The 18,627-nt window shown below is 39.0% G+C and overlaps 1 protein-coding gene across 6 annotated transcripts in view; it reads left to right on the top strand.

Annotated features, from left to right (window-relative positions):
* The window catches only part of sh3tc1 (SH3 domain and tetratricopeptide repeats 1), a 47,061-nt gene extending 38,582 nt beyond the window's left edge, over positions 1–8,479 (top strand). For 5 of the 6 annotated variants that reach the window (XM_062982065.1, XM_062982066.1, XM_062982064.1 and 2 more), the window contains 3 exons: positions 1,296–1,446; positions 3,704–3,900; positions 6,238–8,479. In XM_062982065.1, the coding sequence (XP_062838135.1) occupies positions 1,296–1,446; positions 3,704–3,900; positions 6,238–6,492 (603 nt within the window). In that variant the 3' untranslated portion in view covers positions 6,493–8,479. Of the gene's footprint in view, positions 1–1,295; positions 1,447–3,703; positions 3,901–6,237 lie in introns of those variants that run through there. The other variant, XM_062982069.1, reaches the window with a different exon arrangement.
* The last annotated feature ends 10,148 nt before the right edge of the window (positions 8,480–18,627 follow it).

Here is an 18,627-nt window from a genome sequence, read left to right as displayed (position 1 = left end):
TACATACAACAGACCCTGCACGCACCCAAAACCCCTATCCCACACAAAATAATACCCCTTCCCCACCTGTGCACCTTTCACCATGACTTCCAACCCTGAAGCACTATGAAGCCTTTAAGCCAATTTATCTATCCTTGTTAATAGTAACCCTAAATTCCTAATGGAACTCCTCTATATTACTGACTCTCTATTCAGATATGCTATGGCCAACTTCCATGTTTCTAAAAAGTCCTCATTACTTTTGTTCCTCCTATTATTGGTAATTTTGGCCATTAGCATATATTCCCGCATTCTTTCCCTCCAATCCTTTTTAGTTAAACCATTTTTTTTAGTTAAACTGTTTAACTATTATTGTTTTTAACCTCTCTAGCATTTTTTTACTTTGGCTTTTCTAACTTTCTCCCTACACATGCTGGCTATTTGTTTGAATTCTTCTTTGGTGATTTCTCCCCTTTTCCCTTTCTTGTATCTGTTCCTTTTAAACCTTAGCTCAGTTAAAAGTTCTGTAGACATCCATTCTAGGTTTTCAGACAGCACTTTTTTTACTTGAATTACTTTGCCGAAAGTCTAGAATGCATGTCTGACTATGCTTGACTTTCCCTCTCTGCTGTATAAACAACACTCTCTCTTACGAAACCCATCCGTTTCACTCCATTAACCAGGTTGGCACTGTAGGTTAGGATAGCTGATCCCCTTGTTGTCTCTTCCACCTTCTGGATCATGAAATTATCTGGAAAGTGAGGAATTTGTTGGACTTATATTCTTGGCAGAGTTTGTCTTCCAGCAGATATTAAGATAGTTGAAATCTTCCATCTGAATTTGTGGTCATCTGTTCCAGGAAGGCATCATCCAAGTTCTCTGTATATCTTGGAATGCTGTAGTACTAGACCCCTTCCACCCACAATGATGTCCCCAGATACTCCCAGGGTTTACATTATGAATTTCCTCATGGATGTAAGCATCCTTGGTATACAATGCGGCTAATCCTCCTTTCTTCCTTGGTGTATTTCTCAGAAATAGGTCATACCTCTTTATTACTACATTCAATCACAACCTTCTCAAGCTCCCCTGAAAAACACTCATGCAGGAACACTCCTGTTTGCCTCTCCTTTTTTGCATCACTCCTGTATGCTTTCCTGTTCATCCTCCCCATCTCCCAAATGACACTTGAATTGGTAGTTATACAGAATGAATGTTAGCTCATTTAATATGTGGAATGACTAAGTGATCTTCCTTTGTAAAAATACTTTTTATAATAACTATCAAAATCATCTTTTTATTTGCACTCATTTTAGGACAAGGCTTTACCACTTGCTATTAAGACAAAGAATAGCAGTGCTGAACTTCGACTGGTCAACAAATTGGTGGAATTGCTTTTAAATCTACAGGCATATGAGGAGTGTCTGGAATATGCACGAGCATCATTAATGCTCAGTGTCCATTTAGGTAAAGAAAATATATACGGAAATCAATTTAGCAGACTTTTAAAAGTAACTTGAGGCTGGTTCAGACATACATAGATTTCTTACGTCTTAAAGCTTGATATCTGAGCTAAATTGCTGCATTTTGATAACCCCATAAACTTAATTTATCCTGACAGAAGCAAGTTTTTGGATTCCTGTGTACTTGTTTCTTTTCCTTAAGGATAAAGGCATGTGTTCTACAAAGGTTTTATATAATTGTAGTTTATCATTATGCCAGAATCTTAGACATCATTGCTATGGTAACACATCATTTGAAGAGGCTTTTCTTTAACAAACCACGGTTAAGATTTGTCATGTTCAGAAGACATGGCTAAACAAAAATGGAAATGAAAGCTTCTTTGTGGACTATGTAACTCACATAAACAGGATACTCCACATGGGCACAGCATTGACCGGAAATGTACTATAGTTGTTCAGCATGTTTTCTTGGGAGATAACTTTTTCCTGCCACCTTTTCCCCCAGTGTGTATTTCTGGCACCATTCTCTCCTAGACCTCAGTTCCTCTTTTGCCATCATAGTGTCAGAAAAGAGTTTTGGTAACTTCATGCTTCAACTTTTGTTCATTTTCATTGCTATCAGCAATCAAAATTAAAAATCTCTCCTTTGAGGAGGGGAGTAGTTTTAGAATTCTTGTCTCTCCAAATTCTCTGACAGTCCTTCTCATTTAACCTCCATTTCACTTTATGGGGATCTCTTTCTGGATCTAAAATATATTTGCTGCTTGTTTCGTTTTGGTGAGATCCATGCCATGGAAAAGTGTTGACATTGCTAGACCTTTATTAAACAGGCTCTACTCACAGACCAACTCAGTGGTTTAGAAGAAGACCATTTCATTGGCTGTCTCAAGACTGGAATGACATACTGGAAGAGTTTTGACTGCTAAATCAGCTGTCTTAATTTAAGATGCAACTAAAGACCCAAACTTGATTTCTCTTAAATAATTCAGTTGAAGAATGGAGAAGAATTTCTTAAATTAAGCTAAACTAATCACTCCTTAAGTAGTCCTGCAATTTCATTTAGTGCTCTCCTTTCTTTGTAAATATGTGCGGATATTGGTATTGAAATATATATTATCTGAATATGCAAATGTCAAATATATATGTGTTTATTTATTTATAGTATTTATATTCTGTCCTCACCCCAAAGGGAACTCAGGACGGATTATAATGCACATATACATGGCAAACATTCAATGCCATTATTAGACATGCAATATAGACAGACAGACAATAGAGGCAATTTAACATTTTCCAGCTTCTGGCTTCATGAGGGTATGCTCGATTCTGGCCACCGAGGGAGCTGCTGCTTCATCATCCACTGTGACACCGAGTCCTTTTGATGGTATTGCTTCCTCATTGCTCTTAGCACGCCCACAGTTTTATGGTGTCGTAAATTAAGTTAAATTAGCCTCCCCACATTAAGTGGTACCTAGATTCTCTACTCACAGCTGCAACTATTTTTGAGCTGCTTAGGTGGGCAGCAAGCTAGGCTATTAACAGTCGGGAGCTTAATCCTGACCTGAGCTTCAAACCAATGACCTTTAACTCAGTAGTGATTTATTGCTCCTGGCTACTAACCAGCTGCGCCACAGCCTGGCCCTTGAGGACACCTTACAGTTCTATCTGTGATATGGTTTCATACACTGAAATGAAGGATTTCTAAGCACAAATCTGTCCTAAGTCAATATTTGACAGTGTTTGTTCATTTTTTGGTACTGGTCATTTACCATTTTATATATATATACAGTAGAGTCTCACTTATCCAACATAAACAGGCCAGCAGAACGTTGGATAAGCAAATATGTTGGATAATAAGGAGGGATCAAGGAGAAGCTTATTAAATATCAAATTAGGTTATGATTTTACAAATTAAGCACCAAAACATCATGTTATACAACAAATTTGACAGAAAAAGTAGTTCAATGTGCAGTAATGCTATGTTGTAATTATTGTATCTACGAATTTAGCACCAAAATATCACAATGTATTGAAATCATTGACTACAAAAATGCGTTGGATAATCCAGAATGTTGGATAAGCGAGTGTTGGATAAGTGAAACTCTACTGTGTTTATATATATATATATATATATATATATATATATATATATATATATACACACACACACACACACACACACACACACACACTTCATAAAGTACTGTAATATATACTTTTGTTCTTGAAATTCTATGCTAATCTTTTGCTTACCTCATTAGGAAATCATTTAAGTGAAAGACTTGCATATCACCGGCTGGCCATTATCTATCGTCATCTTGGGCAGTGCGAACTTACAGAACACTTCTTCTTAAAAGCCTTGTCACTGTGCCCCTCACCTCTTCAGTTTGATGAGGAAGCCATGTACTATGTTAAAGTATACCTCATTCTTGGAGATATTACATTCAGTGACCTAAAGGTAAAATGGAGGAAACCAATATCTGAATATGGGAAAGAGTTTTCTGGATTGAGAATGTGTACATATGAAGGGTGACATAGATTTATAAGCAAGGTCCCAAATAAGTGACTTCCCAGTAGCTTACCTGTTCTGTTTTAATAGCTTATTTGTCTGAAGAATCAGGATGAATGTATTTTTTTTCTCTGCTTTAAAAGTTTCCTGCTGAACCCTGCAGATGTTGTTAGATTCAACCTGGAGCCTTCCAGTGCTGCAAATTAGAGAATTCTGACATTCCCCACATTTGATTTAAAGAATGGGTTGTTTTAAAGTTTTCTAATGTGCAGAGTGTCTTTATTTTGCATGCTAAGATGAGGATGGGGGAAGAACTGATATTTCAAGGGAGAAAGCTGCATGTTGTTCAACTTCAATCTCACTTTTTTGTAGTTGTCTAGAGTTGGTAGAGAGGTTTGTTTGGAGCTGTGGAAGGAAAACATAAAATAGAAAAGGAATGACAAAAGGCATATTTTTGGTTTGGGTTGATCAAAACATATCTTTATTGTATTGTTTAGTTTAATACATATTTCATACAACGGAATATTCAGCATATATATTATCATTGACTATGTCCACAAGGCCACCTGTTAGAGATATATAAAGCTTAAAGCATCTAAAACCCCTTTCCTGTCTTGACAGTATTTTTTCTGGGTTGCTGTGGGTTTTCCGGGCTGTATGGCCATGTTGCAGAAGCATTCTCTTCTGATGTTTCACCCTCATCTATGGCAGGCATCCTCAGAGGTTGTGAGGTCTGTTGGAAACTAGCCAGGTGGGGTTTACATATGTGTGGAATGTCCAGGGTGGGAGAAAGAACTCTTGTCTGTTGGAGGCAAGTGTGAGTGTTGCAGTTGGCCACCTTGATGAGCATTGAATAGCTTTGCAGCTTCAAAGTCCTGACTGCTTCTTGCCTGGGAGAATCTACAAATTCAAAATCCAAAAATTCAAAATTCAAAATCTACAAGCATGTGGACAGTTTCAACAGAAAGAAGGAAACTATGAAAATGAACAGAATCTGGCTACCAGTATTTAAAAACTCTAAAATCAGGACAGTTAATAAGAACAACACTCTGAAAACAGGGGAATGCCATACAGGAAAAATCAGGGCTAGCTAACACCTCCCAACAAAGAATTCCCCCAGGCAGGATTCAGCCAGGTTTTGAAGCTGCAGGGCCATTCAATACTAATCAAGGTGGCCAATTGCAACATTCACACTTTCCTCAAACAGACAAGAGTTCTTTCTCCCACCCTGGACATTCCACAGATATATAAACTCCACTTACCTAGTTTCCAACAGACCTCACAACCTCTGAGGATGCCTGCCATAGATGTGGGTGAAATTTCAGAAAAGAATGCTTCTGGAACATAACCATACAGCCCAGAATACTCACAGCAACCCGGTGATTCTGGCCATGAAAGTCTTCGACAACACAGTATTTTTTTCTGTTTGTTTTACCTAAGCTTTCAGGGTAGGACGTAATCAATAGTAGTAGCAATAATGAGAAACCTGCAAACAGGAATATGAAGGCTAAAAGAATATAGCTAACAGTAGTATTCTGATGACATCCAACTCTATGTTCTCCTGTCTATCAAATTCTAAGGAAGTTGTTTTGGTACCAAACTGGTGTCTGCAGTTGGTATGGGACTGGATGAGGGTGTACAAATTCAAGTTTAATCCCAACTAGACAGAGGTGATCCTCGTCAATCAAAATGCCATGCAAAGAATTCAATTGTGCTGGATACGCTTATACAAGTGCACACACAAGCATACTGAAATGTCAGGTTCATTTTGGATATATTCCTAGATTTAATCTTGAGCGTGGATTTGGAGGTGGCACTTAAAAGTAGTCCCCAGAGACACTCCTACCTGAAGATGACATATGTCTTAATTACATTTCTCATTTTAGGCATCCTTTAACTATTTAGATATAAAGTAGAGTCTCACTTATCCAACATAAACGGGCCGACAGAACGTTGGATAAGCGAAAATATTGGATAATAAGGAGAGAATAAGAAAAAGCCTATTAAACATCAAAATAGGTTATGATTTTACAAATTAAGCACGAAAACATCATGTTATACAACAAATTTGACAGAAAAAGTAGTTCAATATGCAGTAATGCTACATAGTAATTACTATATTTACGAATTTAGCACCAAAATATCACGATGTATTGAAAACATTGACAATAAAAATGTGTTGGATAATCCAGAACGTTGGATAAGCGAATGTTGGATAAGTGAGACTCTGCTGTATATGCATAGATTATTTTTTTGATGGCTCATCTCTTTCTCCCCTTCTTTCAGGACCCCTTTGATGCCGCTGGATACTATAATTTAGCCCTTGCAGCTGCCATGGACTTAGGCAACAAGAAAGCTCAACTGAAAATCTACACCAGGCTTGCCATAATTTTCCACAACTTCCTTGTGGACCGGGAGATGTCCCTCTTCTTCTATCAGAAGGCAAGAGCCTTTGCAACGGAGCTTAATATTCGTAGAATAAATCTGTCCCCTAATCAATATATGCAAACAACATGGGCCTCTGCAAAAAAGGTCATGTAAGGATTACACCAGGGCATATGATGCTAGGGAGAGTAGCTTCTGTTTTGATAAACTACAAGTCCTTTTGTATTACAAGAAATAGTACATTATATGTATATTTGATAATTAAGTGTCTCATTTTCTACTCCTTCTTTATATGAATCATAACTCTGTTGACATCTTTAAACAAGAAGCCAGTCTTCATTTTACAATCAGATTATGCAATTAATTGTTTCACTGTTGAAAAGAGAGGAAATTAGAAAGATAATTAAAGGCAGGAATTTACTGAATAAATGTCCTGACAAACTAAAGCTGAAAATATTCTCCCACTGTGTTTTAATTGAATATGAATGGTCTGGGTCTTGGGTACTGTGTGGTTTCCGGCTGTGTTCTAGCAGCATTTTCTCCTGATATTTGACTTGCATCTGTAGCTGGCATTTTCAGAGGATTTGATGGTGGTAAAGCAAGTGGGGTATTTATACCTGTAGAATGTCCAGGGTGGGAGAAAAGAACCATTATCTGTTGGACAAGTGTAAAGGGTACAATTAGCAAGCTAGATTTGTATGCATTTAGTGGGATCCCCCAATTAGCATTGGTCTGGGTAAAGGTTTTCCCCTGACATTAAGTCTAGTCGTGTCCAACTAGGTTGGTGCTCATCTCCATTTCTAAGCTTGAAGAGCCGGCATTGTCTATAGATGCTTCCAAGGTCATGTGGCCGGCATGACTGCATGGAGCGCCGTTACCTTCGCGCTGGAGCAGTATCTATTGGTCTACTCACATTTGCATGTTTTCGAACTTCTAGGTTGGCAGAAGCTGGGGCTAACAGAGGGAGTTCACCCCGCTCCCTGGAGTCTAACTGCCAACCTTTCAGTAAGTAAGTTCAGCAGTTCAGCGGTTTAATCCCCTGCGCCACCAGGGGCTCCTGGGGCTGTAGTTGTTTACAAATGAACAATGTGTGCCAGCTGTGATCTGAAACTGTGTGGGTTGAACAAACCTTTACCACCACATACAGGATACCCTACTTTTTGTCTGCAAGGTTTTTTTTTTACTCTGAAGGGAAAAGTGAAAATGCAGGCAGTCTGCAGGCAGTACCATGGGGAATGATGCTTCCCCATGCAATGGAGTCCTGGATTAATTCAGAGATTGATCCTTGTATTCAGAGTTATATTAGTGTAAATTCAGAGACCCGTCTATATATACAGGTCACATGGAGATTTTGAGGGTGGGAATCCAATCCCGCGTCGACCTCACTATTTCCTGCAGCATTAGCAGTAGATTAGATCACAATACTGCCAAAAGCTCCAGCCGTTCCATATATACTCGAGTATAAACCAACCTGAATATAAGCTGAGGCACCTAATTTTACCACAAAAACTGGGAAAACTTATTGATTCAAGTATAAGACAAGGGTGGGAAATGCAGCAGCTACTGGTAAATTTCAAAAATAAAAAAATAGATATCAACATTAATTGAGGCATCAATAGGTTAAATGTTTTTTTTAATATTTACATAAAACTATAATTTAAGATAAGACTGCCCAGCTCTGATTACCATATATACTTGAGTATAAGCCGACCGAATATAAGCTGGCCAAGACCCTCACTCAAGTATAAGCCAAGGGGGCTTATACTCTAGTATATATAGTAGTTGTGGTTGACATCAAGTTCCCAAGTTCTTTCTCTCAGTAGGGTGAGGAGGGTGCAGTGGTTTAGCCTGTTGCTCCACCGGGAGCTCCGGTGCTTCTGCTTAGCTACTTTCTTATCCTTGGATGGATCTGAGACAATACGTAATAGAGAAGAATAAATACTCCTGTTTCTTCCATAAGCTCCATCTCATGAGTCTGCTGCACTCTTAACATGAATACCACACCTTACCATCATCATCTGTGCTTTTAAATTTCAAGTTATGTCATATCAAACTCCACTGGACTGAAGTTTATTTCCTTGTAAAGTTTTTCCTTTCACCATTGCAAAATGTTGATCTAAATAAACTTCCTTCTGTGCAACAATTTTGTCATGGGAAATAATTTTTTTTCTAGATTATCCACAAATGATGGGTGGCACTTCATTAATTTGTGTTGAAAGGTTGTCCATAATCAAACAAAAAAATATCTGTGTAACATCAAACCATAACAATGACAGAGTCTTGTTTTTCCATCTAGCTGCTATTTGAAGTTTAGCTGCTGTTAAGAAGATTAGACCAACTTCTTTCTTTTTTTTGGTACGTCCGCTACATCCCAACATGCTAGAAAGGCTTCTGAGGGCCCTAATGAGATGACTTATCATTGTTAAGGAGGGAAAAAGGAAATCATTCCACTATGCTTTCTGATTAAATACTAGAAGCCATCTGTCAAGAAATACCCAAGCCCCGGTCGCCACGACGGATGTGGTACTTTGTCCCAGAGCACAAGAGGGGGGCATTTCTTGTGTATTTTGTGGAAAGAAAAAAGGCTCATAAGATGCTCATAAGATAAGATCCTATATTCACCTGACCCAGGATAGAGATCTGCTGCAGGGGCTCTTCTTTGGGTCCCACCAGTGGAAGGAATACTGCTTTTGGAGGCTGAAATGGAACTGATGTTGGTTTCATCCAAATGGTCATTTGGAGCCTAAACTCCATAAATACATGGTTTGACTTTAACTTCTACATTATTCAGTTTTATTGCTAATTATTATTATTATACATTATTTAAACAGATTGTGTTAGATATACACACATACACATACAGAGTATGCTATACCCAGTATGCTTAAAACCAAAAGTGTTTGGGGTGTGTATGTATATTGTATGTAGGTAAGGTAAAGGTTTCCCCTGACATTAAGTCCAGTCATGTCTGACTGGGGGTTGGTGCTCATCTCCATTTCTAAGCCGAAGAGCCGGCGTTGTCCGTAGACACCTCCAAAGTCATGTGGCCGGCATGACTGTATGGAGCGCAGTTACCTTCCCGCCAGAACGGTACCTATTGATCTTCTCACATTTGCATGTTTTTGAACTGCTAGGTTGGCAGGAGCTGGAGCTTACAGCGGGCGCTCAAGCCGCTCCCGGGATTTGAACCTGGGACCTTTTGGTCTGCAAGTTCAGCAGCTCAGCACTTTAACACACTTTGCCTCCGGGGCGCTTTAGGTACATAATAGGTACATAATGTGATATCTTGAACCCAGGTCAGAACATGAAAATCATTTATTCTTCATATGTACCTTACACACATTGCCTGAAGATCCATTGCACAATATTTAAAGTAATGTGCATGAAAGAAAGGTCCCTTCCAACCAGCTGAATAAAATCCCACAATATCTGCTTTGAACTGATATTGTGAGTCATCTGCCTTGATATTTTGGGTTATATGGCTGTGTGGAAGGGCCCTAAGCCACCCATGCGGATAATTTTGAATTTTAGAGCATTTTGGAATTCCAGATAAGAGATGCTCTAACTCAGGGGTCCCCAAACTTTTTAAACGGGAGGCCAGTTCACGGTCTCTCAAACCGTTGGAGGGCCGTACTATAGTTTTTTTTAAAAAACTGAACAAATTCATCTGCACACTGCACATATATTATTTTGAAGTAAAACAAAATGGGAACAAATACAGTCTCAATGTTAATCATCATAATCATCATCAAAATAATAAAGGGGGTTGGAAGAGACCCCTTGGGCCATTTAGTTCAACCCCTTCTGCCTTTGTGCACCAAAAGCACAAACAAAGCACCCCTGACAGATGGCCACCCAGCCTCAATGTTGTTGGTAATAATAATAATAATAATAATAATAATAATAATAATAATAATAATCACAGAGTCCTAAACACTTGGGAAGCATTCAACTTGTGATTTTGTGATTCGAAATCCAGCATATAGATCTCATTTCTTGTGTTATACTATGTCTTTGTGCCAATAGTAATAACAACTACTACTACTACAAAGAGTTGGAAGAGACCTCTTGTGCTATTTAGTCCACCCCCTTCTGCTTTTGTACACCAAAAACACTAGCAAAGCACTCCTTAATAATTAATTAAATAATAATAAAAATGACATTATAAATAAGCAAAGCTTTGGAAGGCGCGTACCAGGTGAAGGAGGAGGAGGGAACTGCTGCAGCGGGGGCCGGATAAATGGCTTGGATGGGCCGCATGTGGCCCCCGGGCCTTAGTTTGGGGACCCCTGCTCTAACTACTAGGACTCTGGAAGACCAACATTTGAATCCCCACTCATCTACTGAAACCCACTGCTTGGTTTTGACCAGGTCACATACTGTTTGACTGAGAGCCCTTCCACACAAGCATATAACCCAGAATATCAAGGCAGAAAATCCCACAACATCTGCTTTGAACTGGGTTATCTGAATCCACACTGCCATATATTCCAGTTCAAAGAAGAAAATGTGGGAATTTATTCAGCTGTGTGGAAGGGGCCTAAATCATGTTTGACCAAATCCATATTATCAACATTTAACTCAGTGACCCCCAAACCTTGGTTCTCCAGATGTTTTGAACTTAAACTCCCAAAAACCCTAGCTATCTTGGATAGTAACATGAAGAACATCTGGAGCCATTGGTTTAGAAACCATTGGTTTAACGAATCAGAGGGATCAGATTTACAACCACAAGAGGGAGGTGTATGCCTTTGAATGCAAAACTTCAAAACATTGCCAGATAATTCTCTTAAATAAAACTATCAGGAACTAAGCTCTTTATTGCTTGAATCACAGCACCAAAAGTTATAGTACCATAAACTCTAATTCAAAATATAAGAAAATCAGGCATTATATTTCATTTTAAACACACACAGTATTGGCTTTAAATTATTTTAACGCATTCACAACTATTTATGAAATTGTTTTGTTTTAAGCAGCACTTCAGCTCCTTCTTCCTGCCAAAGAACTGCCATTGTTTGGTTCTGGATTTTATAAATTCACACTTTAGTACATGGGTGGACTACAACTCCCATCATTCACCCTCAATCCCACTTGAAACTTTGCCAGTATTTTAAGATGGTCGTGCTGCATATGTGTGCCAGGTTTGGTCCATTGTTGATGAGGTTCACACAGCTCTCTGGATGTGGTTGGACTACAACTCCCATCATCCTATGTCAGTTCACACCCCCCAAAAAACTTGCCAATTTTATTATTATTATTATTATTATTATTATTATTATTATTATTATTATTATTATTATTATTATTATTATTATTTTAATCCCGCTTTTCTTTCATGGGTGGGACTCAAAATATTGGTCATGATGGGTATATGGCCAAGTTTGGTGCAGATCCATAGTCATTAGGATTGACATGGTTCCTTAAAGGGGATGATCTACAACTGCCATTGTCACTCAAACCCCACTGGTATTTTAAGTTTTTCATGATGGATTTCTGTGCCAAGTTTGGTCCAGATCTGTCATTGGTGTCATTAATATGGGTGTCCGGATGGAGGAGCCATCCTGGAAAACAACCTTATTGTTTATCCCACCCGAGACTCCCACTACATACAGCACTTTATCCATCTACCTCACCCACAGGTTTTACAATTTCCACGCCTCATACTTTGGCCCTGTTCACCCTCGATTTGTACTGTTTTTATACTCTGTTTTACTAAGCCACTGTTATTAAGTTTGTTTTACTATGTTATTGTATCAGTATTTTTAACATATGCTGCCGGGTGTTTTGTATGTATTTTATTTTGTTTTACTGTAATTGTTTGGGCTTGGCCCCATGTTAGCCGTCCTGAGTCCCTTTGGGGAGATGGAGGTGGGGGACAAAAATAAAGTTGTTATTATTATTATTATTATTATTATTATTATTATTATTATTATTATTATTATTATTACATACATATATACATATTTTGACTTTTATTTAGATAGATGAATAGATAGATAGATAGATAGATAGATAGATAGATAGATAGATAGATAGATGAAAAGGATAGAAGCATGTGGGAAGGGATGTATAGGTATCCTGTCCTCACCTAGCATTCCAGAGCCCCTGGTGATGCAATGGGTTAAAACCTTATGCCAGCAGGACTGCTGACTTGAAGGTTGCCGGTTTGAATCCGAGAGTTCCCTCTGCCAGCTCCAGCTCCCCATGTGGGGACATGAGAGAAGCCTCCCACAAGGATGATAAAACATAAAAACATCCAGGCGTCCCCTGGGCAACATCCTTGCAGACCACCAATTCTCTCACACCAGAAGCAACTTGCAGTTTCTCAAGTCGCTTCTGACATGAAAAGAAAAAAACAACAAAAAACTAGCATTCTGGAATGATAATTTGCCTATTTAAAAATGCGTGTGTATGATAAGATCCTTAGGCTTGGCTTCTGTCATTAAACATTGCTCTCTGTGCTCTTGGGGTGTAATAAGCTATAGGCATCAGATTAATTATTTCACCTACATTTTGCACTCTATGGTTGTATGATATGTATGATATGCACCAGTAGGACACTAGATAGGAATAACCATTCCTATCAAATAACTTGAATTATTATTGAAATAAATCCATAAATGAATGCTATCTTATCCAACTCCTTGCTACTCTAGCTTTATTCCTCAGGCCTCATCCTATCACTTTCTCCTTTTTTTGTTTGTTTTTTTCTTCTCAGCTACACTCAGACTGATTCATAGTCTGGAACAAGTACAATACACTGTGGGATTTAGTGATAAGATATTTGGAGATTTGCAGTGAACTCGAAAGATGTATGACTTTAATGAAAACAGAAGTATCATGGTTAATACTGTGCTAACAACACACTGTGCTAATTGCTTATTTCCTGGAAACCATGTTCCTCATCTAACAAATAGGAATACTCATTGATTGCTTTGAGGTCTGTTTTTTGTTCAGTTCTGTTGGGCAGTTTTATAGTAATGCATGAAAATCCCTGGCTTTTTGTGCCTCTGGTGTAGATCTGTATATATCCCACAATGTGTCTTATAAGATATATCTCCTTTATTCCTTAAGCAGCTATGATGTTGGGTCTGGTCCTAGATAATGATATGCTTTCAACTCACCTGTCAATTTATGGCAACCTTGTGAAGTTGAAAACGTTTTCTTAGGTGAGGAGTACTCATTAGTAATTTACTATTGCTTTCCTCTGAAATATAACCAACAGCACTTGGCATTCCTTGGTTTTCCCCATCCCAGTGCTATCCAGGTCTAACCTTGCTTAGCTTCCAAGGTCAGAGAAGATCTGGCACTTTTAGGGTATTTTAACAGCCTCTTGTTTGTGGATCAATCTATACACAATAAAAGTGAAATATGTATGTATGTATGTATGTATGTATGTATGTATGTATATGGCTGGGATGTCCACTTCCATAAATACAGTAGAGTCTCACTTATCCAACATAAACGGGCCGGCAGAATGTTGGATAAGCGGATATGTTGGATAATAAGGAGGCATTAAGGAAAAGGCATTAAACATCAAATTAGGTTATGATTTTACAAATTAAGCACCAAAACATCATGTTATACAACAAATTTGACAGAAAAAGTAGTTCAATACGCAGTAATGCTATGTAGTAATTATTGTATTTACGAATTTAGCACCAAAATATCATGATGTATTGAAAACATTGACTACAAAAATGTGTTGGATAATCCAGAACGTTGGATAAGCAAGTGTTGGATAAGTGAGACTCTACTGTAGCTATAACTCCCACTACTCGGGAGACACAATGTCCCTCCCTCCAATGGCATTGCAGGTTAAAGGGAGTGCCATAAACATGTCCAAGAGCCCTGCCAATGTCCTCCACAAACACCATACTGCCCACCACCCAAGTGAAGGCTTTCATACAGGGACAATTTCATCCAATATTTTCTGTTTTTCTTCCACCACAGCCATCCCAGTGTTTCTTAGTCTCTCCATTGGTGTGGAATCTGCATGACCCCACCCACTGCCTCTCCCATAACCCTTTCCTATTATTTTCTATGGCACACAGCAAACAGAGGAATTGATCAGCAACTGAACATACTAGAGATAATTGGGGAGAATTCACCATTATTTATAGGAGTTGTAAGTACTGGTATGTATAGTTCACCTGCAATCTAAGAGCACTCTAAACTCCACCAACAATTAATCTGGAACTAACTTGGCACACAAAACCCTCATGTCCAACAAAAAAATACTGGAGGTCTTTGGAGGGATTTATAGGAGTTCATATTCATCCAGAGCGCACTATGAACCCAAACAATGGTGGATCTGGACCAAACTTGACATGCATATCCAATATGCCCAAATTTCAATCCTGGGTTTTGAGAGGAATTGGCCTGGACATTTTGGAGTTTTAGGTACTGGGATTTATAGTTCACCTGCAATCAATGAGCACTCTGAACTCCACCAAAGATGGAATTGGACCTAACTTGGCACACAAGAGCCCCCATGACCAGCAAAAAATACTGGTGGTCTTTGGGGGAAATTCACCTTGATTTGCGGTAATTTTAGTTTACCTATATTCAGAGAGCACTGTGAACCCAAACACCAATGGATCTGGATGAAACTAGGCACACATGCCTGATTTGTTGAAATTAGATTATTGAAGGGGTTTGGTTCTAGGAGTTGTAGTTCACCCACAACCAGAGAAACTGTGAGCTCCACCAATGATGAACCTGGACCAAACTTTGCACACAGAACCCCCATGGCCAACCGAACCAACTGTAGGGGTTTGATGGGACTGACTCACTAGAGTGGGAGTTGTAGTTTGCCCTACAGCCAGAGAGCATACTGAACCCCACTGATGATTCATCTAGAGCACCTGTGGGTTCCCAGGTGTTTGGCCTACAACTCCCAGAAATCCCAGCCAGTTTACCAGCTGTTAGGATTTCTGGGAGTTGAAGGCCAAAACATATGGCAACCCTCAGGTTGAGAACCACTGATGAAGAGCAGACTTGCCCAACATAACAAACTTTAAGTACTGGTGGAGTTTCTCAGGGTTAACCTGGCATGATGTCAGTTGTAGTTAATTCACAACCTTATGCATTTTGTACAATTAAAAAATAACTTTTTCAGATAACCCAGGCAATGTCAGGTACCCAAGCTAGTGAAAAATAAAATACAGGCTTGGCATTTCCATCCCTGATCTAATTGAATTCAATCCTCACAAGCAGTGCTTCCCAAAACTCCAAAATGGCCATGCCACCACTAGAAAGCATCATTTTCCCTATAAAAATATGACATTGGAAACTACTGAGTACTATTCTATGTTGCTCAATAGTTTGGCATGTTTAATTATCTGAGGGGGAAAATAAGAAGGCCAATAACCATACAATAGGATTTACAGTTGAGCCAGATAAGACAGAACACTATTTGCTCTGGGCATTTTCCTTGTCATTAACTGTTGGTGGATTCCTCTTGCTTTCTTCCAGAGAGTGAGATGGCCACTTCATTTGACACTAGCATCTGTAATGAATTAATATCTCAGAAGTACACTCACTGCATGACTTATGTCCTCAGATATTCAGTTCCTCCCTCAAAGACTGATGACAAAAACTGTGTTCGGCACGCAGCTGTACACTGATCTCATAGCTCATTCTTTATTCATAAAGAAACTCAAATGCGTTATAAAAAGATGGCTAGAAAATAGATCAGGACTGCAATCCTACAAATACTATATTTTCCTGGAGTTGAAACCTGTTTAAAATGATTTTTTTTTTTCGTGTCAGGAGCAACCGGAGTTGCTTCTGGAGTGAGAGAATTGGCTGTCTGCAAGGACGTTGCCCAGGGGACGCCCAGATGTTTTGATGTTTTTACCATCCTTGTGGGAGGCTTCTCTCGTGTCCCCGCATGGAGCTGGAGCTGATAGAGGGAGCTCATCCACACTCTCCCCAGGTGGGATTCGAACCTGGCAGCTTTCAGGTCAGCAACCCAACCTTCAAGTCACTTAGTCCACTACGCCATCTGGGGGCTCCGTTTAAAATGATGGGATATCTGAATATACGTCCTTATAAGAGAGGCCAACAAAACACACAATAGAAATTACAGGTACCTGCAAAGGATTCCTCTACTTTAAAATGTAGTTTGGGAAGGCAAGGCCCCCGTCGCAGAGAATGCAAAAGGCCCTGCATTCAGCATCAGAAACCCCATTGAGTCAGTCTAACAATAATAAATAACATTATTGAACCTGCAAAGAGGAGTAAAGTAAGTAATGGTATACATCTGTTGAAGTTATGCGGTTAATTCCCCTTGAATTGCTTGACATACTGCTATTTTGCACTTTACCTTTTGTCCCATCCATCCTATCCCAAACTCTCCTAGACACTGGTCCAGGCACTTTAGTAAATATAATATATATTATATATTATAATATTTAATACTAATAATACAATATAATCATATTAATTATATATTATATATTGCATGTAATGTTATAAATAATATTACAATATATAGATATAGTACAATATGGTAATTTATTGCCAGTATTGTGCTATGCTAATAATATAATATTGTATGTAAATTTACAAATTTAATTTGTAAGCTGCTCAGAGTCCCCTTCGGGGTGAGAAGGGTGGGATATAAATGTATTAAATAAATAAATAATAAATAAACACCTAGTAACTATGCACTTTGACTTGACCCCCCATCTCATCCATTGGCGGTGAAGTTGATTTACCACCCTCTTTTATCTAGTGATCATGGTTTTATAGTATAATTGTGCTTGAATTTGCTTATTTTACTTGAATATTGTGTTGCTTTTGTTTTTTATATGTTTTTACTTGTTATATTTTGTTCTTTCTTTGGGCTTGGCCCCATGTTAGCCGCCCCGAGTCCCTTTGGGGAGATGGTGGCGGGATAGAAAAATAAATAATTATTATTATTATTACTATCACATATCAGTATCTGAATAAGTATAAGGTGGCAAGGACTTTAACTGTAAGTGCCAATGTGTTGCTTTATGTCAGCAAAGGAAGCTAGGTGAATTAAAGGTTTATGTCAGAAACAGATAGTAATTCTATACTGTTTGACCCATTGAGTTCAAAAGGATGTTGCAGTGACCTAGTCTAGTGCAGGCTCTGTAACACTGGATCTGGCATCTGCAACAAATAGCCAGACAGCCACTGGCTCAGTGGTTCCCAACCTTTATTTGACCAGAGACCACTTTGACCAGGGAACATTCTCCAACATTAATATCAAAAGGGTTAGGTAAAGGTAAAGGTTTCTCCTGACGTTAAGTCCAGTCGTGTCTGACTCTGGGGGTTGGTGCTCATCTCCATTTCTAAGCCAAAGAGCCAGCATTGTCCGTAGACACCTCCAAGGTCATTTGGCCGGCATGACTGCATGGAGCGTCGCTACCTTCCCGCCACAGCAGTACCTATCGATCTACTCACATTTTCATGTTTTCAAACTGCTAGGTTGGCAGATGCTGGAACTAAGAGCAAGGCTCACTCTGCTCCCTGGATTAGAACCTGTGACCTTTCGGTCTGTAAGTTCAGCAGCTCAGCGCTTTAACACACTGCGCCATCGGGGGCTCCATCAAAAGGGTTACAAATCAGTTTTTAGTTAACTTTAGATTTGATTTGGCTATTTGGGGTGATGATTCAGAAAATTGCATTAGATAGACCACATCAGCTTTAGTTTCTGATACAGAACATATGACATCCAGTAGTCGCCATCTACTCCTCACAGAAAACCATATATAGTAATCTAGAGCTGATGTGGTCTATTCAATGCAGTTTTCTGAGTCTGCACCCCAAATAAGCCCAGGAACATGTCTAAAAAGGAAGACATCAAGGCGCCCCCGCTTCCAGGAGCCACATGGAAGGCTTCGCTCAGCGGGAGGGAGGATGTCAGGACCCAGGCTACAGAGCACCAATAACCATGCACAGAGGCCGGATTCTATCTAATATCTTTATTATAGGAATATATAAAGTCAATAAAAACAAGTGAAGAATAAAGTTCAGGAATAGACCTTTCAGGAAAGGTCAAATATAGTCCAGGGAAATAATGTCCAATATGTGATATTAAGGTCCAAAGTTATAATCCAATAACCGAAACACACACTTTGCCAAGCAAAGTGTGGGGAAATGACAAGGTCCTTTAGTCCATAGAACTTGACAACAAGGCTGGAAACAAACTAGATTCTTGGCAAAACAAGGCTTGATACGAGGCAACAAGGAACAAGAACAGGGTCCGTGGCGAGGTCCGGGAAACAAGGCAGGCTTGGAACTTGGTCATGG

The sequence above is a fragment of the Anolis carolinensis genome, chromosome 5 (assembly GCF_035594765.1).
Source record: "Anolis carolinensis isolate JA03-04 chromosome 5, rAnoCar3.1.pri, whole genome shotgun sequence".
NCBI classification, from domain to species: domain Eukaryota; kingdom Metazoa; phylum Chordata; class Lepidosauria; order Squamata; family Dactyloidae; genus Anolis; species Anolis carolinensis.
This window is presented reverse-complemented; position numbering and strand designations above follow the sequence as displayed.